This window comes from Dicentrarchus labrax, unplaced genomic scaffold, assembly GCF_905237075.1.
Source record: "Dicentrarchus labrax unplaced genomic scaffold, dlabrax2021, whole genome shotgun sequence".
In the NCBI taxonomy this organism is placed as follows: Eukaryota; Metazoa; Chordata; class Actinopteri; family Moronidae; genus Dicentrarchus; species Dicentrarchus labrax.
Genome location: NW_026136710.1, coordinates 18,289,015 through 18,313,388, shown reverse-complemented (window position 1 = coordinate 18,313,388; position 24,374 = coordinate 18,289,015). Strand labels below are relative to the sequence as shown.

The window sequence follows — 24,374 nt, the reverse complement described above, 5'->3', positions numbered from 1 at the left end:
ATTGAGGGACCAATTTCCATTCAAATGTAGCGCACAAACAAAATCCATTCACCTTGACACTGTACTATCAAGGCGATGAGCATCACTTGGGTGGCTCAGACACTTCGCAAGTCAGTCAGTCATGACTCCAAGGCTGTTTAGATGAGATAGAAATTAATGCAAGCGACACTGTCTGCATTTCAAATGAATGATGCTATTCCCTTTAATGAAGACGGCAAATCCGTCAGAAAGCTTCCTTCCTTCACTGCTCTCCAGTCACAGACGGAAAATTACCAAACTGTTGATAGATGGTTAACAGGTGCAGGCTAATTATGCTAATCATGGCAACAGCCAAATAAACTGATTGCCATGTTCATTTAAATGACAGCAATGTTCCTTTGGTGGCTAATTAAAATAGGTTGGGAGAAAGGAAACGAGGCGGCTGGGTTCGGATGGAGGGAGGTGTTTAAATAAAAGCGTTCTCTTGGGTCTACTGTAATAAGCTGTATTTCATTGGTTTAATGATGTCATAATGAATTTCTGATGATGGGGGATGGGCTAGGCTGAAAAGAAGAGAAGTGTGGTGATATGTGCAAGAAACCATGCAGATACTTTTCCCCACTGCAAAAAGACGGCGCAACAAGGGAGCCCTAGCTTATGTGGTGTGTGGCGGAGGGTATTCCTGGTTGAAATGAGTTAAGTAATGAAAATAAAAATCAGTAGAGGACATCAAGCAGGGTATGTGCTCCATCTGTCTCAATACTAGCCCCAAAGGAAAGGGTAGAGGAAGGTTTTAAAGGGGCAATTACTCTTTTTCAGCATCGGACCCAGTTGGCCCCAGTCTCCATTTGCATGTGACCTGGGAAAAGGCATCATTAGAGAGGGAGAGACGGCGATCAGAGGCCAGGGGAGATGAACTCTGGGGCCATTGCAGAGGTATGAAAGGTGGATAGGGGCTGATTAATGTTTATAGAGACAGAAACTATCAAAACTCTCTCTCTTGCCTCATTTCCCCACAGTCCTCTGTTTTAATTCCAGTCGTCCAGAGGAGATTAAAAATACATAGTTTAGGCTTTATCTGTGCAAGCATCCTATTTGTTTTGAAAAAGGCGTGCCACCAGGGACGTACTGAGAGCACCACCTTTTCTTTCACTAAGCAATATCTCCTCCTCCTCCTTTTTATTCTGTTTCTTTGTCTTCTTTTTTACAAGAAATAAAACAATTTAAAGAAACAACACTGGCTTAGAGACCATGAATTGTGTTGTTCAAACACATAATAATGTGGAGAACCTGGACATAACACATACACGTAACGTATAATTGCTGTGTTATTTCATTTTTTTATTGTTTAAAGCACATTTATGGCAAAACTGTCTCCAGAAAATTTTGTATTCTCAATGCAGGGGAAAAGAACCTTTGGATGCACTCAAGCAAAAACTGTCAGATGATGTGTCTTTGGAGAGATGGATGATACAAGTGGCATCCAGTGTGACTGTCGTCAACGGTATGACTGCAACACTCTCCACAATATAAATGGTCAAGCTTAAGACTCAGGAAACTTAACTGAAATCTTCTAATGTCATTCAACAGAATATCCAACTAGATATTGAGACAATGGAAATGTAGATGAAAAGTTCTATCAATAGATCTGTTTAAGCCATTTTTCTTAGAAACAAAATGCTGATCTGTATATGCTGAGGGGTTTTAGATAGCTCTCGCTCTGAAAGGGCGCCTCATTGCATCAAAATGTGCACAAATGCCAAAGCTGGTTCACTTTTCAAATTGTTTTTCTTTGTGTAAGGTGAAAACAAAGGAGTGATAAAAGAATGATATGGAGAGAAGAGATGAATGATACTGTACTATGATATATACGATCAAAGTTAGAATTCATTTTCTTTGCTATCGGAAATGCACACAAAGAAACTTTTGTGTTAAGGTAACAAAAGAGCAAAAAGCACATTCAGTGATGAGCTATAAAAGAAAATAGAACTAAAGAGACTCAGAAATAGAACGGCCCCTTTTTATCTTCCGTTTATGAGGCATTCTCACTATTTAAATGTATGCCACATTAGTAGGGATCTGCTCAATTCAATATATTATAATGTGATGTTTGGCCTTAATGGAAAATCAATGATGAGACAAGCCCGCCACCGCTGAGACCATACAAAAGCAATTTCCAAATTGACATATGGAGGGCCTATGTGATTGATTCTGACTGATGTTGGATTTTAATACCATTCACTGCGAGCTCATTGACTCTCAGACATCGTCTTGTGGTTTATCTGCAAACTGCCAAATGAGTCCTTGTCTCCTTTTCCTTCTCTCTCATCTTTTCCTCCTCTGTCTTTCTTCAGCCTCTCTTTTCAGCCCAAAGCAGGGAGAGTGGATATGTTGAAAGAATTAGATATACTGTATGTTAGATAAATGACCAGCCGACTTTCCGCAAATACATCCTCTTTGTAATCGATCACGGGGAAATGTAATGCAGTTGATTCGTATCCCACCCCACAGCTGGAGTTCAAATTCTGTATGTTCCTCCAATCAGCTGAAAGGTACAGTATTAACATTCCCACTGCACCAGCCCTGACACAGTGGCATCAGCTGTCATCATCATACTATCCCTACTGCTTGTTTTAACTGCCTACTAGCCTAGACAGAAGCTAACGCCTGCCTTCACTCCTGTGTCCATAGCCATGCACTAACACGCACTGCAGTCAAAACAGATTAGAAAGTAGAGATAAACAATTCACTTTCTGAAACTGAGGCTGACAGGGTTTGCCGGTCAAGGATTACAGGCCAATCCCTACCCCCCTCCTCTATCACCCATTTGCTTTCTCCTTTCATGTTCGGTCGCATGAAAAGAAAAGATGTCATAATCCGGTGACCTCTTTCCCTGTGTTTTGCTATAGTTTTGCCAGTAATTTATTTATTTACTACTTATGCCTACTTAATACCATATCTAACATCTACAATGGCAAACTTCAAATGAAACCAAAGACCTACAATTCCATACAACCATCCATCCAACAATCCATTTCCCACCAGTTATTCAGGTCTGGGTCACAGAGGCAAAGCACCCAGATGTGCTCCTCTCCAGCCACAACCTCCAGCTCCAGATATTCCAAAGCCACTTGGGAGTTTCCTGGGTCTGTGTTGGACACAGCCAACTAGGTGGAAACACGCCATCCATCTCCAAAGGACGGCATCCACAAGGCATTCTGATCAGATGCTGAACCACCATTCCATAAGAACAGCAGTTCCACTCCGATCTCCTTCAGGATGTCTGTGCTCAAAGGGCGCCCACTCAGATTCCATGTCCCTAACCTCCCCACCAGGATGAAGGGATAAAAGGACCATGCGGGCAGTGTCCTTATGACTACCAATTTAATAAACACAAAAATCCACTTGAATATCCCATAAAAACTCTCTATAAAGCTAATATGATGTGCGAGTGAGTCAGCCACCTTTACTGCTGAGCCATTACACACACGCACAAAGTATTCCAACAGGAGACTGTTGGAAAACAGAGTGGAGTTCAACTCTAGTCACTCAGTGACATGAGATGAGACTGCTGACCCTGAAGTGTTACACCAAATGCTCATTCTGAGCTCTCCGTGCCATATTGAGGTTAATGTAACTGACGGATTTGACTTTGAACTACCTTTAAACCCAAGCAAGTCACATGGGCATACTATGTGATTCTGCAGATACACAGACAACTTCACACTCATACATGCCTGCACTCTTCCGTCACACACACTTCTCATACAATGCAGGCCAAATGGATGAGCACACATAGCTGAAAGCCTCACATCTTGTGTAAATAAATAAAAAATTGATAACCATGTATTTCACTGCTAAAAGAGTCATGAAACTACAGTATATCAGCCAATCTAAAAAGATATAATCGTAAAAAATACCATACACCACATCTTAGGTTTTCATCTGACAACACAAGGACATAGCTCCTGCTGTAAATTATATTATCAGTTACACAAGCAGCGTCATGTCTCTAAGCGCCTGCTGTAGTTAGAATATAGCCCATGGGCAGCACCATTTTTTATCCTGACAGTGTCAGTTCAAGTGCAGAGCGTTTTGGAGACTGAAAAGTAGAGCATCCATCCTTAAGTTTAATGTTTAACTCACCTTGCCGAAGTCCCTGACATCAAAGAGGTCGAAAGGGTCAAACAGCTCGCTGTTGCGCAGGCCGAACTTGTCGTGGCACACCTTGAGAAATGTTCGGATGTTCTTCAAACACAGGAACTACAAAGGAGGGAAAGAGAGAAGACAAAAAACCCATTTATGAACGCTCATATTGAACCTTGCATAGACAATTCCAGTGACAGTCAACGGCTAACATAACAGCGTTGTAACAGCGTGATTAAACAAGAATATTTGCCCTCAGAAACATGTTCCACCAGTATGTTTAATATCCACTATCAATGCAATGGCAATTTTTGCAAATATTTAATTTCCTGGTTGATGATTGGCAGGCTCTCCATTTCATCCCCTCCTGGTGTATGTGTGATTATTCAGCACCAGAAGGTGAGCAGGCTGATTGCTGTTCCTGAGGCTGATGGGCTGCCTCTCTGATCCAGATAAGGAGAGCCACAGAGGAGCCTTGTCTCCTGACATCAGAGCAAAGACAAGCCCACCGGCAAAGAGCTGCCAGGGGGGTAAATGTGGCCTGTTGGATTGAGACACCGGCCTTGCGCTGAAAGGTCACAGGTCACAAATCTGACACACCAACTGTGACTGGCAGGTCTAGCATTCAAAAATGGCTTTTTTAGTGAGTAAAATTGGTTTGATACACAGATATTCAAGAGAGGAAACAAGAGCCGATCACTTCAGGGTATTTAGGGATACAGATAAGGTGATACAGAAGTAAGAAGCTGTCTTGCAGTAATTAAAGATTCTTTAGTGTCTGTTTAAACCTGTTCTCAGCACCAGATCAGTGGGATTTAAACTCATGGAATCCAAAAAGTGGAAATCGTTCCTTTATTTTCTTAACTTTTAATTCTGTATTTACTATTCGATGAGAGAAATCCCTTTTCTTTCCAATCTACAAAGGATAGAACAAATATGTCTTATCTGCAGTGTTGATTCAATAAAATGGCCAGGCCAACACATCGGCCAATATTAGCTTAAAGCAGATTGGCATCTGCACAACTATGGCTAATGGTTATGCAAATAAAGCATACCTGGGACTGATGGCAAATGTGGGGAGGTGGTGGAGTTCATGGGGACCCAGCAGCAGCCAAGAACACTCATAATAAACTGCATAATAAATACTCTCTGGTCACGAATATTGATGGTCTCAGTCCCTAAAATATGCCATCACACAGATAAACCTTGAGGGCTGGGGCACAGACCAATGAATGCACCAGGGTATTGAAATATTAATGATAAGTATAACTACCTCCCCATCTCCCATCTATGTGTGTGTGAAGAACACATTACCTAGCATGTAAATCCAGATGCTGCTCAGATATGCCCTTTCATTTCTCTGTGCGTGAGCAATATGAAGTGATGGCCATGGATGCAGAATGTACACTGAAGGAGATTTGAGTGAGCGAGCCTATGTTGAACAAAACGCCTGATTGCCTATTCTACTGAAAGCTTCGACAACATACTGTACATCAACCTCGTAATGGCTGCTGCTTAAAACTAGTACAGCAACCAGCAGCCTCGCAAGTCACAATTCACGTTTGGTTAATGTTAGCATCCCTTCAAGGCAGCAACGACAGCACCAGTGGGTCCCCTCAGGTACAGTAATATGCTGCAGAGTATCCCCACTTCCCAGGCATTGGAAAGTGCACATTGCTCTCATTTAAACTGCAGCTTGATGAGCCATAGTGTTTCCTATTGCTACAATGGACCATGTGAGACATCATCCGCATCAGCCTGTTTTACTAATTAGCTTTCACGCTTTGGAAGTTGAAGAGAAAAACAGTGCAAAAACCAAGCCATTGTTGCCACTCCAGTAATTTTTCAGATAAAAAGCACAGTTTCATCTGATATAGTTTCCTGGTATTTTGTGGCATTTCAGTCGGCCACTCCTGGCCACACCTGAGAGCCCTGCTGACTCATTCTCATTCATGTGTGCACATCTGCTCAGTCCCAGTGTCATGGGTGTGAACCCCATAACAGAGCCGCACTGGCCAATGAAAAGAAACGCGATTGGCTGGCTAGCTGAAGTGACATTTTCAGTTCAGCGGCGAAGGTTATCGTGTCTGCAGATCCTCACGTGCAGTGGGGGAAAAAAGCTTATTTTCTCAGCCCAGATATGAAACGGTAACATTTGCTGGAGTGGTTTGGAGACGAGAGACACAGAGAGAGAGAGGCTGTGCAGATATGGATCAGGAGGGGGAAGATGTGTCTGACATTCTAATGTATGTTTGGTGATAAGAGAGCCAGGGTAGGGGTAGGGAGAATTGCTATGATCTTGATGAAAAATACACAATTTCTTGGTGGAGTGTGAGTGCACCTGGGAGTAAACAGACTGTGGTCATCTCCTCAGGCTGAGGCTGGCCTTAGCACAATCCATCTGGAATTACCTCACTGTGGTCTGCAACACATTCAAGGCTAGGCAGAGATATTCCTCCGTTTTTCACAGTGTTGTGAGTGCATCTTGCACACACAACAATCTCAGACATAACAGTGCTAAATTGACTGCAAGGCTGATAGAATTCTAGTATACGCATATAAATGTGAAAACACATTTTTAACCTAAGCAATTCAACAGTTTCATTACATTAAATAAACTCCAACATTAGCTGGTGGGAGTCCAGCTCCTCTGCCTTATATATGAGACATCACCTTGGTCACCAGTAAATCTGTGATGACCATATTCTGGCAATTTATAGAGTAAATGATTAATCGCCTTTTTTTTCAGTAGCTGCGAAAGATTAAACTTTTCATTTTTTGGATGGCGGATTGGCTCATTACTGCAATATCGTTTTAATCTATTTCATCACTACAGAACCCTGTGATTGCTGTTTCAAGCCACAAAAAGAAATGAACTCCCACATATGGCTTTACAGCTAAAACATTGCAATAAAAGTTGATTGCAAGTGAAGACAGTGAGCAGGTGTTTGTTCCCTTTTTGGCAATTACATTATTGGTTCTTTGTTTGTGCACCTGTCACCTAAGACTCTTATAAGGCTGCAAATCAGTCTTTAACCTCACCTGTGTCATGTGGTAAGGAAGAAAAAAAATGAAAAGGTGGAGATACAGGCCGAGTGTTTTGTATATAGACATCTCCACAAACAGACCAGATAAAACATGTACATTCCTGAGCACATGCGCAACGGTTCACAACTTGCTTCAAGCCATTTGAAGCTACCTTTGTGTCAAACCCACTACTCATGGTACAATTAGTGCTTTGACTGGCTGCTAAAACAACTGTGCTCATCAAGGCTTTCAATAGCAGCAGCAAGTATTCATCAGATTCAACTCTCACCATAAATATGTGTACTGAATTTGGCTTTTTAAAAATTTTAGAAGATCTCTTTAGGGAAGAGAAAAAGAGAAGGTCAGGAAGAGATAGAGAGTGAATGAGGAAAAGGGAGGGAGATGTGAGGGAGTTAAAGAGAAAATGATAGAGAGACTGTGTGCGGTCTCAGCTGTAGCACGGCTGTAGATTTTTTACAAGGTGGATCGTGTGCTCCACTGGAGCGACAGCTCTGATTTTGACTTCTCAGTCAAGAGCAAACAACTCTTAAAAGAAGCAGACTTGTTGTCGGGAGGCGGGGAAGAGGAGAGAGTGCAGAGAGAGAAGGAAGCAGGAGGGAGAAGAGCAGCAAAGAGGAAAGAGTCAGGTAACAAAGACCCGTCACATCCCTGACAAGCCCTTCTACCATATCACTACGCTACATCACACAGAGAGTAATGCATTGATCCTCTGGGAGGGTGGCCCTTATCTGCACACACTCTTACATGCTCATATCTGTAGAGATACAAATTAGAGCTTCCTCGTAAAAAAAAAAAAAAAACCTGAACAACAGCAAACTGAAGAAATGGGATGCAGGAAAAGTGTGGGGATATGGATGATCGAGGGAAGGATAGGAGTGGGAGGAAGAGGGAAAGATGGGTTGTTTTGCCAAAAGCGAGGCTCTTTGGTGTCAGGAAAGAAGGGGATTGTGAAGGGTGGGATGGGAGGGGGGCGGGGACAGGGGGGCGGTGGGTGCAGGTAAGGCTAACAAACTAGAGGAGCCAGTTCCAAAAGTGCAAGAACCGATTTGATCGGAGCATGTTTCCGGGATCAATTACCTGCTATCGATAGACATGATGCAAATTATAAGCAGAATGATAAAAAAAAAGGAGTGCACGTTGTGTGTCTGGTGGCAGTTCATGTGAAGGCATAGTGACAGCTTCTGGTTCAAAAGTACAGGAATATGTCAAATGCACAATATAATAAGTTGTTTTAGTATGCTCAAACACTAAATGGCACACAGCGTAAACATAGAGAAAACAGCAGGTTCAGTAGCAAGGGAGCAGGTAACCCCAATAAGCTGTATCACTAATTCCTGATGCATTCCTGCTACGTCTCCCACCGCTGCTAGTTGAATCAGGCGACAAACAAAGACATGCAGAAAGCACAACAAAACAGTTCTGCGAGTCCAGACACGAACCCAAACACTAAGGCAGGGCTTGCAGATAAAGTTGCAGATACACATCATGTACTTGGCTCGCACTCAGCTTATTTCCCACAGTAGAGATAATACTTTCATTGTCTTGGGAAATAAGCCGTTAGTTTTAATTCAATAAGAAAATATTAAATCATCAAAAGAAGAGAGCATAGTTCTTGTCAGTTTTCAGAGTCGTTCTCTCAGTCCCAGTAGAAACACAATGTCACCCATACAGGTGCTTTTTCAGAAATATTTTTATTTAATTTAATTTTTTTAATTTAATTTTTAGAAATAATTAGTGAGAAGAGTTTTGCATGCCTGTTTCTGCTGCCCATTGTTGTCAAGCAACAGATACATGTACAGAAACCTGACTTTCTTCTCCATGACAAAAAACCATTTCAGAGTTTTGCTATATATAGAATAAGTCCACTTCCTGCACAATTTCAGATTCATAGCCCAAACGAGGAAAGAATCTTCAGCTCCAGTAGGCATCATCAGTGAAAAGCGGAGTCCTATCTTGCTTAACTTTGGGGCAAAGGAAAATGCTAAGTTTTTGAAAAGAAAACAGCCTTTGTGTGCTTAAAAGGAATCAATAAAAAGGAGGAGAGGAGAGGAGAGGAGAGGAGAGGAGAGGAGGATTTATACCCAGCAGACTGAGGTGAGTCAGACAGATGATCAGATACTCAGACAGCCAGTCAGAGAATTGGAGTCAATGGAAGAGACTGATGCCTGTCTGGGAACTGCGAGACAGCTAAACACTCATTCACACACGCGTGCACACACAACATACCCTCATGTTGTGTCTAGGGTGGTGAATCATTCCGCACCCTCAGAACAACAGGAAAGGAGCGCTCTGCAGGTGAGAAACCAGCAATGAACTCACGTGACCACAAGAAGAGGGCTGGCTGAGCTGTTTTCAACAATCTCTGCCGCATACACACACACATCCTCACACAAAAGCATGCGCACACACTAACACATGCCAGGTAGAGGTGATGATGGATCTCGTAAACTTCTGGTTTGGTTAATGATCCCGCAGCCAGGGTGTTGATTGCTTTCTGGTAAGCAGAGATTTATGCCTGGCAGTGATCAGCGCTCAACCTTTCCAAATAAACCTCATCCAAGAGCTTGGCTCTACAGTGCAGCAAATGTCCATTATACTAGCCTGGTAATATCTCATTCAGTCTGAAAAGCTTACAGTTGTTGAACAGCGGAAAAAAATGGAAATCCACTCTTGAAAAACATCTCCTGCCCGCAGGATGTTAGCGCTGCACTTTCACAGATATCTAGCGCTGTAAAGTTACATTGGACTGAACATTTAATGTATGCATATACAGATTAAACTCTCCTCTTTCTGGTCATTGCGGTCATTTTCAAAAAGAATGTCCTGTCGTAAAGATAATCTAACCATGCAATGCATACAGATGAAACCTTATTTATGAGTGGTGTGCTGTTTTTTACCCTCAGTTTCACTTCTCAGACTGCATACATGCCACCATGTCTTGTTGGTGGGGGTTGTTGGGGCTGTTCCTTCATTTAATCTCTACAGTTAATATTAGATGCTTGAACAGAACATTAATCATAGATAAGACAGTAGAGCACAGGACTCCTTGTAGTAAAGAATGTCTATCAGACTCAACATGATTTTAAGTAGGGTTAGTGCACTAACAATACGGCAGATATTAACATAAAAGTTAACCTACATACCTATATAGTCTGCAGTATGCTGTAATAAATCATTGGAAACCTAATTTCCAAGTCAACTCAACAGTTTAATGGCCATGGATTGTCCCTTTCTTATTCTTTTTTTAATTTAGGCAAGTGTTCTGTCTCTTAACAATGTAGACTAAGCTTAGCAAATAGCAATGCCAATATATTAGGTGTTGCCTTTGCCGGGGTATTATTTATGCATGATGTGATAATCTTGAGCTTTGACTTCACCAACAGGTGTAATCAACCACAAAGTCTACAGATGAAACACACATTCCCCGTCTCCCTGCCAAGTTGTATCTTTTCTGTTAGGAACATGAAAAAAAAAAAATCAATCGAGGTATTTTTCAAAAGCACAGACTTCCCCCATTGTGATCTCTGAATTCTCTTATTTGAAATCAATATCTGCTTTGATGAATATTTCAAACCAGCAAATGGTTCCTCATCTACAGACTTGCAAGGGTTGGAAAAAGATAAAAAAGACTGAAAAAAAGGATGTAGAGTCACTGTTGTGTTAAATATAGCAGTTTAGCTTAAAATGGAAAATGGAACCATTTATATTTTGGAAGTGTAGACCCACGCATGCCCCTCTGTGCCAGGTTAGTAAATGTTTAGGTGGCATGTGTCGGGTGACACCCAGAGGGGATTAATGAGGACTGGGGGTCTTCCGCCCCGCTTCCAGGTCACCCAGATGTTAAAGTCGAGTTAAAGAGAAAGGCCCTGCTCCTGCAAATTAGAGAAGAGGAAAGCTGCATGAATAATGCATTGCAATAGTATGCAAATGTGTTAATCTTATCCTATTACCCCTAAAAGCCTGTAAGCAGGCGAGGATTGACCACAGTTTTAAATCTCGTACAACCCTCAGCAGACGAGGCAGAACTGCTTAGTTAGCGAGGCCCACGTGGCTCGTGTTAAAATATGGAAGTTAAATAGGCTAAGTACGATTTTAGTGAGGTTAATCTCCATTACAAAAGGAGATAATTCAGCTCAGAGCATGGACTCTGGAGGGAGAAAGTCACTGCGATTGTAGAGCATGACTACATAATTAAATCAAGTCCACCTTCACCTTTACACTGACTACTCATAAAACACACAAGCACACTCTCTAATTGCATGTAGGGGCAAGCCTGAGATAAGAAGCACACGGCATGAGGAAGAACACATTGGTTGAACTCCTGAAACATGCCATCAGTAACATGCTCGCCACACTGACACATATTAGGTCATTCGTGAGAATAGAGAAGCAGTGAACCCGAAGTGTACTAAAAAGGAGACCCCTTCCTGGAAGAGAAAGCTTTTGTGTGGCAGAGAGTGCAACAGAATGGTGAAAAGAAAGAGAAGCTATATGTCTTCAAGGTAGTGCTCTTTCCTCTCTCTACCGAAGCGGAAACGACTACAGCTAGGAACAAAGCATCTGCTCTCCTGGATAATGGGGAGGAAGAGGGGAAGCAGCTAGTTTTTCAACATGTGTGGTTTCTTTAAAATGACAGAGCATAGTGCAAAGCGGTATATTATATATACAGTTTATCATCTATTTTTCTACTTTCTACTAACTTTATTAGATTTAGTTTCAACACTAATATTATAAAGAAAGAGTTTTAGCAATGTTTGCGACATTGCTTTATGGATGGCAATGCCGTCCACACTGAAATATCTAATACTTCAGTAACAACTATTGGATGGATTGCCATGGAATTCTGTAAAGGACATTCAATTTCCCTAAAGGATGAATCCTAATGGCCGCCTGACTTTTCCTCTAGCGTCACCAGCAGGTTGACATTTTTAACGTCTTTAATACTGGATAAATTGGCACATCTTTCACAGACATTCATTGTTTCCTAGAAGATGGCGGTGGTTCCTTGACTTTTCCTGTAGCGCCACAATGAGATTGACATTTTAATACCGACAAGACTAACACAATAAACATTATACCTGCTAAAAATCAGCATGGTAGCACTGTCATAGTGAGCATTTTAGCAGCTGACATTAGCATCGCTTTGCCCAAGGACAGTCTAGCGACCAGTATGGCTGTAGACTGTTTACAAAGCAACACAGAATGACATTGTGACATGCCATTGCCTAGATCATTTTTATTAATATATCAATAATGAACAAAAGTATGGTTATGGTTAGTCATTCACTTTTTTAATTCATTTGGGAAAACCCAACTTATCTCCAAAATTAAACAACATGACAACTTGCTCGATTGCTTTGAATGACTACTACTTAAGGGATCTTCATCATCATGGATAAAAGACTTGACTGTAGGTGGGAACTCCCCTGGTCTATAGTAACGTCAGCCCACTTCTTCCTTTTTCCAAAAAGTCATAATTACTATGGCTACTAGAGGGCTTTGTCACTTAAACATAAAAAAAGTCCCTTGTGCAGTTACTCCTTTCTTTTTTTGTCTCCTTTCCTCTTCCCCCTTCAGTGAATGTTGGCTATGTGGCATTATTGTGCTGCCTTTTTGGCCAAAACTCTCTCAGAAGATTCAGGTTTTCAGAGTACCACAATATTAATGACAAAATAAAATATACTTAAAATATAAATGTACTTTTTCCAATGCTTTTGATGCCTTTTTTCTTCATTTTAACTGCTTGATGCATTAGTTTAAAAGAACAATTCATAAATAGAATATTGCCTAAAGTTTCTGCATTCTGATCGTGATGTCATCAACTTCCCTGCTGAATGCATCAATCATTTGGATCTGTCTAGGGAAGGGTGTGTCTACGTGAGCTTCAGACATTAAGATGAATAAGAGAAGAGAGAGCAGCAGTTAGAGACAAAAGCAGGGGGGGAAGAAGCTTTCACTATTATCATCTTAATTCTACCTGACCTGCTTTTTCTACTTTCTCTGACCCCTAATATGTTTTCTCTCCTTTCTCTGTGGAGGAGTAATAATTCATAAAGCTTCTTTCCGCTGAAGTGGTGAAAACTACACGCAAGATTTCTACTTTTGTTTTTGCTGTTTTTGTTCTGTGCGAGAGGCTTCACCTTTGCATGACCGGCTCCATCTCTGTTTGCACTGTCAAATTGAGGCAGCTAGTTTTCACAACAGCCTATAATAAATATCATCATCATCATCTGGCAGGATGCCCTCATGGCTGTCCTGTGTTTCATTCCTAGACTGTTGCTGGGCCAGTATCAAGCCTTCTCAGCCTCAAGACAGAGAGAATACTATATTTAAGGTCTCCAGGTCTGAAAAGCATTCAGACAATATAAAATCAAAACTCTAACAAAGGCCAATATGCCAAAACATCCAATTCAGTCCTCCTGGTTCAATCCATTCTTCATGTAAATACGAATCTGTGTTGTATCTAAGCAACAGGCCATGCTGCGAGAGAAGAGGAGTGTGTGTTCGAGGCATTTCCACTCAGGCTTAGCTGCAGACTCAAGGCTTGATGAATGTGAGGAGGCCCGCCGAGAATCCCAGACACCCACGGATCAATGGCCAGGTAATTTATGACATCAGACCAGGGAGAGGAAGACTGCATCTATCTTTTTCCCCGGTGAGTTTCCCTCACAACTTAAGGCTCATTGTGGTGATTTAGATCCCCCATACGATACGTTGCCCTTCACTTTTTCTTTTACCCCACACAAAACAAATGCTAGGACATACACATAAGTTAAACATTATTTAGATTAAGATCTCAACTGCAGTGAGCATGGCCACATTCACGGCACATTAAGTCCGGCAGTTTTAAATATTCTTTGGCAGAGCTGTTAGCTCAGGGCTCATACGCACATGGCCAAAGAACTAACAAGGAATGAAATCTTAACAGATTTACGTGTTTGACAAAGCTCAGTTACAAAAACATTAGTGCTTACTTCAACACTTCAAATTGATTTCACATGGCTGAATAAAAAAAGACTGATACGTGTGTGGCTCCAAACCAAATTCTGTTGTCGTCTCAAGTACATTGAGACAAGCTATGAATATAATAAAATATAACTGTGTGTAACCCAACAATATACTCAAGTAATGAAATTCTGGCTACACCTTCAAAATGACCTTCTTCCGTGTTCCTCTGTATGGCAAAATTATACAAGTTATCAATGATGATCCTGCAGTGTCACTTTCACATTCATTCCTCATATTTCACTTAATGTGCCTTCACTAAAACTGCATAGTATAGTGAAGAGTATAATTAAAGTATACATTTACTTTTGAGGAACCTTTCCTTTAAGGGGGCATTTATTTTATTTTGTGCAACTACTTTAGCTCCACTACAATAGAGCTTTTTCACAGCAGCCGTGTTGATGTGAAATAATAGGGTAGACATAGGAGTTACCAACGATACTCATTAAGGTTCAGTACCATTCAGGTCAAACAGTCAAGGCGCTGCGATTGTGCATGTTGTCTCACTGGAAAGGCTCTGCTACATCATTGGTAACACCTGTGTTTACCCTACTATTTCATGTCATGGCTGATGTGAAAAAGGTATATTGAAATGGAAATACACTACTCAATTCAATAATTGTTTTGACAGTGGTAATTACTTACCTTACATATAATGATCTTACACACAAAACATAATACGCTCATAAAACATGATACATTTCTACAGATTTAACTACCCAACAGTGCACATAGCAGCTATAAGATTAACACTGTTTAATCAGTAATTTGACCCACTGAAAGAGACATCCTTCATAATATTACAGTTTTTGCTAATTTAAGTACAACACTCTCATACTTTAAGTAAGGACTTAATGTAGGAATACACTGCCAATACACTTTTGGTTTGGTAAAATTGTTAAGTAATTTTAAGACATTTAATAAGCCAACACTTGAGAAAACAAACAATAGGTTAATTGATGAAAAATAATCTTTAGTCACAGCCCAAATTGCTACTAGCTGGATCTAAATATATCTTCCACCACTGGTACCTTGTATATTCACAGAAGCAACTGAGAAAGTACATCTTGAAAGGTCCTCTGCAATTATTACAGTAGAAAGCCAATAGGACAAAACCTGAAAGCATTGTTAGCGCCGGATGTTTGTCAGTCCTTTGTTTAAGGAGTCTATCAGGTACTCAGGGGGCTGCAGCTCTGTGCTCTTGATGGCTGTGATTATCTCCAAGGTGACTAATGCTATTAACATGGAGAACAGCCTGTTAATTACCCAACTGGCTCTGGGGCCAAGCTCAGCCCGCTTTAATCATCATACCCACAGCTTGGATAAACAATCATTCAATCATCACACAGCTTTGCCCGCGACACACAATACAGCAATCAGCCAATTTACAGATTAAATGATTGGACGGGTAGATTCTGTGAGATACAGTTTACATCCACTCGGTGGTGCAATGGACAGTGGAGAGCTTTCCAATGGGCACTCAACCAGAGTGAATGGAATATGAAACCACTGCAATACACTTGTACATGTGCTGTACAGTTTGATTTCATGTGAAGCTGTCTGAACGACAAACACACTAGGAATAGTCAACAACTCGTGTTTGCACACTCTGCACATTCTGATAATATCCTATTTGCACAGAGCGCTAAATATCAGTGACAGCTGCAGATCTGTACGCATGCCAACAGCCATCCAGGGAGGCTTGCCATTGTCTGGCACACAACACCCTTAAATCGCTCCAATAGATCTCTCTAAATCAGTGTGCCAGTTATATGGAATTTCTGATAACAACAGCAACAACTTTGATATTGCATAATTTATCACACTAGGACACACTGAAATCTAATCATGTGGTAAAATTACAAAAACTTTGACAAATGAACTATAATTTGGACTAATTTGGTGACTATGCGTCTGCCTTGTCCACAATTTTCATATACCAGAATTAGGACGGGGTATTGAACGTGTTTTTTGTACCAAGTAGAACATTTCTGTAGCACTGCATATTGAAAAGTGTTAATTACCATGTGCTAGTATCAAATGTCTGTACCTAGTTCTTTAAGTTTTTTTTTTTTTTTTTATTAATATTTTTTTCCACGTTTCCTATCTTATTCAGGCAGTTCTTGTATGACAGAATGTTTGAGAACTTTGGCTTTTTGGTCAAAACCTACACCTGTAAAGTTTGATTCTGTTCCTTTGAGAGTCTATTGTATCATACGTTCTTAAATATATAATTTACTCCGCTGCACGTATGCTCACCCACACCCGCACCCGTGATCACATCACTCCCGTCCTCCAGACCCTCCACTGGCTCCCAGTTCCACAGCGCATTCAGTTCAAAATCCTCCTCCTTACACACAAAGCCCTCCATAACCAGGCTCCTTCCTACCTGACTGACCTGCTCCATCGCCACAATCCATCCCGCAGCCTCCGCTCATCTGAAGCAAACCTCCTGACTCCTCCACCCCGGACCAAGCACCGAACCTGGGGCGACAGAGCGTTCTCTGTAGCTGCCCCCTCCCTCTGGAACTCTCTCCCCAAACCCATCCGTGACTGTACCGACCTTCCAACATTCAAATCACTGACAAAAACTCACCTTTTAAAATTGCTTTTAATGTTTAGCTAAGTCTGATGTGTTTTTAATGTTTTACTATTTGATGTTGTTTGGCTGCTTTTATGTTTATTCTATTTTTTATTTTATTTTTTATGTAAAGTGTCTTTGAGTATTTAGAAAAGCGCTTATAAATAAAATGTATTATTATTATTATTAATTAATGTATAGCCTGCTATTCTGCAATCTAAAGAGACCAATTGGCTGTTTGGCCTGTACTGAGGGGGCGTGATTTGTTTTTTGGTTTTTTTTTTGGGTAGCTCGACTGAAACACGTCAACTAAATGAAGCAACTATATGTTTACACTTTAGCATGACAGCTTAAGGTCGGTGAATACTGCCCTCTGTCACATTGCATCACATTGTCACAACTTCTTTTTTAGTCCTCGTCACCCTCTGTAGCGTCAGTGAATAACATTATGTATTGGGAGCATACTTCCTGTTTATGCTTCCCCTGCAAATTACATTGGAAAGCTTGTTGGCACTGTCCCTTGTGATTAATCACAACTGAGATAAAAGCATTGTCACAGTGGAAAGAGAAAAGCTTAAGTGGAGGAGGCATGGGGGGGTGACGTGCATGTTTTTTGGTCTATTTATGAGCATTATACAAAGATGTGGAAGGAGTATTGGTTGTGAAAACCTCTCATCTTCATGACAGTTAATTATCCATTTACATTTCTCCTTTTACATTATCTGAGGAAATGGTCATAAATTACCCACACCTGTCTCTATGATCTTCTCTGCATCTTTCCTGGTGAAATTGAATTAACTTCTCACATATCTGTGACCCAGCTGTCCTGCCTGCTCCCAGGTAGACTAGAGCTAAATCTGAGACATCAAATAGCAGACAGCAAAAGGGCTTAACTCTTATCTTTTTTAAAAGACAGTCAAAGTGAGAAACATAGAGAAGTGTGGAGGAGAAAGAGATACAAAGAGCCTTGTCAGACGGATATAGCAGTGGTGGAGAGCAAGGCAGGATCAAACGTCCAGTTTCTGCCGGTAATCCTCCTCGAGAGGAGGAGGAGGGGAGGTGGGAGATGGGAGTAGTGGAGGAGAGGAGAGGCTAGCTGCTGTGCCACAGAAAGAAAATGTTACTGGCTTTTTCATCCAGCAGGCGAGGCGACGCCAGCCCCTCCACAGTTCTCCAGACAGTCTGGCACACGGGCCATAGGAGGAAACCTTTGGAAAGATCAGAGCCCCCAGCCTCAAGCATGGAAAGAGTATGTGTGTATTCTATGTTTGGGTGTGTGCAAGACAGTGTGGGTGCGTGTGCCCATATGTAGCTGCTTATGCCTTTCAGATGTAACACTGTGCCTGCTCTATAATTGGAGGTTTTAGCCCACATACAATGTCTGAAATCCACAACATGGCAGCAGTGCAAAGAAATCCAGAGAAGCAAAGGGTTACCCTGCTTTTCATACCTCCAAGATAAGACCGAGAACATGTGTAGTGTATTTAGATATTCAGAAAATATGTCACACAGCGTATCATCAGAGAGTACTTCATATGAAACACCATTAAACATTCAACATTAGCTCTAAAAATATGTCAGAATCCTTTTTTCCAGCCAAGTCATTGTTCGCTGCACATTAAGAGACTACAGGGGAAGTGGGTGTTTCTTCCCCCTGAATTTGTTTTCTTAGGCAAGTTTCTTAGATATGGCTTAGTTGCCAAAATCGAATCATTTCTAAATTAAAAACTAAATCTAATCTAATCTTATTGTAATCTCCCTCCATCATGATCAGAAGCAATGTGATTACCTCAGAAACTTAATTCAGGGAAGAAACAGTTGCTGGGGCACATTCGACTTCCTGGCCAGCCAAGCTAGCATCAGACACAAAAGCCCGCCAACAAGGAATTCTTGAGAAGTCGAGATACTGAGAAATCCCTCCTTCTGGAACTCATTACATGTTATGATTGAATATTAAAATGAAGTGTTTACAGCTGACATTTTAACATATTGCCACAATTTATTGAAAATCACTGACAGTTGGTTGTGAATTCAAGCGCAACTTCCTAGAAAATGTTCCGCAGATTCATTCACTCTGATCCTCAATAATCACAAAATAACTCTACGAGATCCTGGAGGGACCAAAGAAAACGGAACAGTTGATTCCAAAACGATGACTGAGCTGTGAGAGCAACATGGCCGACAACTTGAAGGATCAGCTACGAGAGCAACACGGCCAATCACCGGCAGCAAAGTGATGCTATGAGCTATGGTTTCAGGAGCATCCCGAGGGCAGAGGTGTGAAAATCTAAGAGGCAGAAGCAGCTTGATAAACCAGCTCTCTCTCCTCCATCTCCCACGCAGTTGGACACTGCCTGCAGCACCTCTTTAAAAATAGGAGGGAGAAAAAGCTGTCACTCTGGATTTAGCCTACTTTCCAACATGCCCATTAATTTCAAAGCAGATGGCAAAAAAAAAAAAGGAGAGTGGGTTGGAGGGAGGGGCATCTACTAAGCTGCTGAATAACAGAGTGGAGAGCTTCAGATGGAAGAGGCAGCGGAGAGAGCGATGACCTAAGAAAACAGGCAAAGCAGCTATTTTAAAGCAGATTAGAGCTTTATCATTTATGAAGATGATTATTTGGAGGGGTTTACTGCTGTTAGATGTTGCAGCATCAAAGGATGATACTGCGTGAAGCAAGGAACTCACCAGGAAGTATCACTCTGCTCAAACTTTTATCGATCTGTGTATCCACGCATCCCTTGTAGGCACTTATCATCTAAGCCTGTCTGGGGGATTTACAAGGTGAGAGGTCCACGTCTAAATCAAAGATATTTTCTGAAATGAAATAAATGAAGGCAGAGATGGAGAAATAGGCCCGAGGGTGGAGACATCTCTATACTATGATGTAAACATTCCCCGCAGACCGAGAGAAATTGCCAGCAGTAAACAGCGCAGCCATAAAGACCTTACAACCCCACGCAGCGCTGATAAAGCTGTTCCTATAAGCAGGGAGCGAGGAGAAGCAATCAACTTAACTGCAATCAGTCTATCTGTAATTAATTAACATGCAAGCCCATTGCGAGTTTTGCTAATGCACAGTAAGTTTGGTAAATCATATCACAAACAAGACATCCTCAAGGACAAGCATTAATCACAGGATCAGCCATCATGACGAGCGTCCTTGAGGCATTTTTGTAAGCCAAGAATTACAGGTTTCCATGTCGTGGTATCAACGCCGACACCCATATGGGAATATCCTCATGTGTTCATGTTTTAAAACCACTAAAGCGTGTCGCCTTTTACTGTCAGATGCTGCTGAGAGATGATGCATCTGAGTAAGAGGGAAGGGGTTAGGAGGAAGACGAGATGGACGGACGAAAAGTGCTCCCGGGGGAAAGGTGGAGGAGGGGTGGAGAGATCCGTCTGTTTGTCTCGAGGAAGACCAACGGAGCCGGGTGAATCCCCTCTCGAACTAATCGAACAAGCCTGTGACGTGACGTCAGCGGCTCCCACAGTCATTCTCGTAAAACAGGGAGAAAAGCAGCTGAGCAAGGCAGGGTGCCAACAGGCAGTAAATGAAGCCATGTTTGTAAACTGCAGCGCCAAAAATATATTGTCACGTATACTAAACCAGCAGCTAGCCAGAGGGGCCTTTAGGTTTTATGGTACTTTGTTCTGTTTGTGTGTTAGCACTGTGTTCTATACTGCCTTATAATTATGAAAAATTGAAAAAGAAAACTGGGATCACTGGGATCAGGATCAGATTTTCAGGGGCGAAAAACCATCACCTGAGCTGGCATTTGCCCCAAAATAGCATTGTGATAACACTGACTACAGGTGCCAGCAAGAAAATGAAATATGATCAAGGAAGTCCACTTTGAATAATAAAACCATGACTTGAAAGGGTTATCAGATATCAAAACACTGTAGAATGGCGTGTATGAAGACAGGATTTCATTTAATTTGAACTCTGGAATGTTGTCATGGCAACAACAATGTTCTTCTATCCTTCAACAATTGCATAGGAAACAGCAGTATGAAGCTCTCAGCATACTGTGTACATACTGATCCGTGCAGGAGTTGCCAACACAGTAGTCAGCACTCTGGACAGCAAGCAGCAGGAGGGCCACCGTAGAAGAAGAAAGCAGGAAAAGCCCAAAAAAAAACATCTGAGAGTTTATTTCTCCTTCATCCGCCTGCATGTTTGTTTTTTTCTACCTTATTCTTCACATTTTTAGAAATACTTTGGTTATCAGATTGCTGGGTTGTTTTGAAAGAAGGCAGAAGAAGACATGATTGGCTCGTGGGGTACCAGAGACCAGTAACCCAATCATCAGCAAGGAGACACTGCAATGTTTCTAATATTAAGAGGTATGTGCCAAGCCAGCCACAGTTATGTAATTGCAAAGGACTGCGGAGCCCAGCGCGAGAAGAATGCAATGGACGTTACACTGTTGACATGACAAAGTATTCTGCTATTGTGCACTTGTTTCATTGGACAATGCGACAGAGCTATTTTCACAGCAGCCATTTTGAACTGAAATAGTAGGGTAAACATAGATGTTATCAATGAGAGTAATTAAGGTTATGTTCCATTTAGTGTATTCCAGTGAGCCAACATGGACAATAATAGCCCCCTGTTTCTGTTTGACCTGAATGGAACAGAACCTTACTGGCTGCCGTGAAAAAGGTCTATCCTGTAGCAGTTACACCGCAGTGTTGTATGCCATTTTCAAAACCTGATATTTACCCCACTTTTGTTTTTCGAGCCCCAGTCACAGATGACCCCGACTTATGATCCCCTGTGTAGGGCTGCCCGAGGACTTCTCTATGAAAATCAATAAAACCTCACTATGTTCATCACCCTCCCAACATACATACACACAAACAAACACGCAATAAATGCATCTCAGGTTTGTTCCAGCAAGAAACAGCAGGTTCTCACAAAATCTCACTTGTCTTCCACAGAACAAAGCAGCCCAACATCAACACACGATCAAAAAAACATGATGCAAAGCAACATCATTATTGAAGCTCCGACAGATGGGTGCTGGCGTTGTGTGAATATACCACAATGGAACAATCATTTCTATCAGCCCTGTGTACACACTCGGTGTCACACGACCGGCCAAGACTGGGGCTGGCTGTTGCGAGCAGATGTGGGGAGAGGTAATTATTTGGATACTGTTGCAAGAGGGTGGGAGTGTTGAGAGTCTAATACTATTTGGACATGGATCTGGTCCACTCTATTACATGCAGGGGGAGCTGGCAGAGTAATGGAATATTTGATCAGCACAGACGCACAACAGCTCAAACACTGTGAGGCTAATGTCTGCATGTCGGACAAGTCAACTGTCTTTTTTTTATTATCCTGACACGGGGCACCGAGGAGATAAAGAACAAACCTGACAGAGTACACAACACATGTGATGAAATACATAATACTTTTTCCTAGGTCAGGTGCACAGCACAGAACTAGTGAGACACAAGCTTGCAGCAATTGAATAGTGTCATCTAAGACTGCAGGGACCATCTTCAAGACCCAGGAGAGTCCTTTGAAAACTGGAAAGAGCTAGTTAAGATGTTTCTGACTCTTTCCTGCAGATCTGTGACAGGCTGACAGCTGTCCAGTGAAAACATCTGAACTGTGCTCCTGGCTCCTGAGCTGCCGAATGTTTGTTTGCCTATACGAATAAATATGCAAGATGATAAATGGATTGAAGAGTGCACATAAAGTGATTTAAAGTCTTCCCACAAAACTAACTCAATTTGTTAGTTTTTAATCACAGGCTTCTTAGGATCCTTAATTTGGAGAATGGAATAATGTAAAACTGAACCTGAAGGATTTAGTGATGTACAAACACACACACAAAGACACACTGACAAAAGTAATTTGAGGTCCATCTTGATGAAGCCTCTTGGTTAATCACAAGCAGAATCCTCCTCTCAACTGGGGCTCTTCAGATAAAAGGTGTGTCTCCTTTCATCTGACTCTTCCTTCCAGCACCGTCTTATCTGCTCAACACTCATGTGAAAACACAGCTACACTTCCTGACAAAAAGCAGTGGAATTTCTGTGTCTGTTTTTTTTTTTTTTTTTGTTTGATTTTGTTTTGTTTTTTGAGAATGTGCAGTGATTCACATAAGAATAGAGACAGCCGGTTGCATCACTATTGGACCTTGGACTGGCACAGTAGCCTTGTTGCTCTTACTTATTATGGTATCATATGGGGAGAGGAAAGGTTGTGTAAACACCGGAGAGCGCCAAGTACATCCTTCGTCCCATAGGTTGTAAGGCTATTAAAAACTCTTTTTAAATTCTAAACCTCCTATCTTTGACAACACAGTTTTTAATTGCTACAAAAACACAGGGGTTTCTTTCATTTTCTGAAAAGTAACAGTTTTGGACATCTAAGGTATGTTCAACAGCAGTGAACATATTGCAGGTATGTTCAGTTGGAACATTCAGTGTTGGAAGTGAACAACATACAAACACGTCCTTGTTAGGTTCAGATTGAAAAAAAAAAAAAACTAACAGGTGTCCTTTTTGCCACATCAAAATACCAACTGGTCAACATATTGTATACGTATTTCTTAATTAAGTCAATGAGCCTGGCCATGTTGGAATTTTGGCTTCATGTATTGCAATATCTTGGTTAAATCGAACGCAAATTTGACTTTATTATTTCCCTGGGCCGGCTGCCCAAATATTCAACACTATCTGGAATCACTGCTTTCAGTGTGTGTATGTCTACATGTGAGCCTCTGTGCTTTGTCGGCCTTTGTTGTGACTGTGTGCGTGCGTGCACAGCCTTTTCACACACGTTTGTACAGTATGTGTGTCCATTCTGATGTGACTGAGATAACATAAGAGACAAACAGCCCATTTAGCCTTATCGAAGAAGTTATCGCGCTGACGAAGAGAAAATATATAAAGGCAAATAAACCCCAGATACTATCTCAATATAGCTACACACTACACTTAACAAAAACTTTTATCCCCTCTACACACACAGCGCAGACACAGCCCTCGAGGCGACTCGACTCTTTAATGGCTCAATAGAATGGTCGATATAGCAGGCACATGTATACTCAGGTGAGCTGAGCTGGCATGCTGAACACAGAGCTTGGTTTATAGCTCTCACTGTGATAGTAAATGGGGCGAAACCTGAGGTAGAATACTGCAAAAAGATCTCTATGATTCAGAACTGAAGTGCACACCATGTCATTGGCATCAGCATATGAGCAGGCCATGTTTAAAAGCTACACAATGAAACAGTTTTGTGTAAATGTTGAGTAGTGTTTGTGCAAGGTTTTGTGTAAATACACAACTGAAACTGAGGCTGCAACAATGAAGAGTGTCTAACTCTGTAGCCTGAGATTCTGTATGTTTTACCCAAAATCCGCTTGTCTCTGACAAAGGAAGTGAGGATGAAACATAACTGCAGAATATAAACTGTCTCCTAAACAGCAGCAGGTAGATGCTGCATCCCGAAAGAGGATCATTTTGTCTCTCCTCCCTTTGATATCCTTTGGTATATAGCAACACAGACCAGCCACAGGCCAGATGTAGCCTACATGTCTACATAAAAAAGATGCCATGCACACTTGCACAAAAAAAGCTATTTATATGA

The 24,374-nt window shown here is 41.5% G+C and overlaps 1 protein-coding gene across 11 annotated transcripts in view; it reads right to left on the bottom strand.

Annotated features, from left to right (window-relative positions):
- Positions 1-24,374, bottom strand: part of vav2 (vav 2 guanine nucleotide exchange factor) — a 193,193-nt gene that overhangs the window by 133,694 nt on the left and 35,125 nt on the right. For all 11 annotated transcript variants that reach the window (XM_051413450.1, XM_051413452.1, XM_051413454.1 and 8 more), the window contains exon 2: positions 4,126-4,242. In XM_051413450.1, the coding sequence (XP_051269410.1) occupies positions 4,126-4,242 (117 nt within the window). The remainder of the gene's footprint in view (positions 1-4,125; positions 4,243-24,374) is intronic.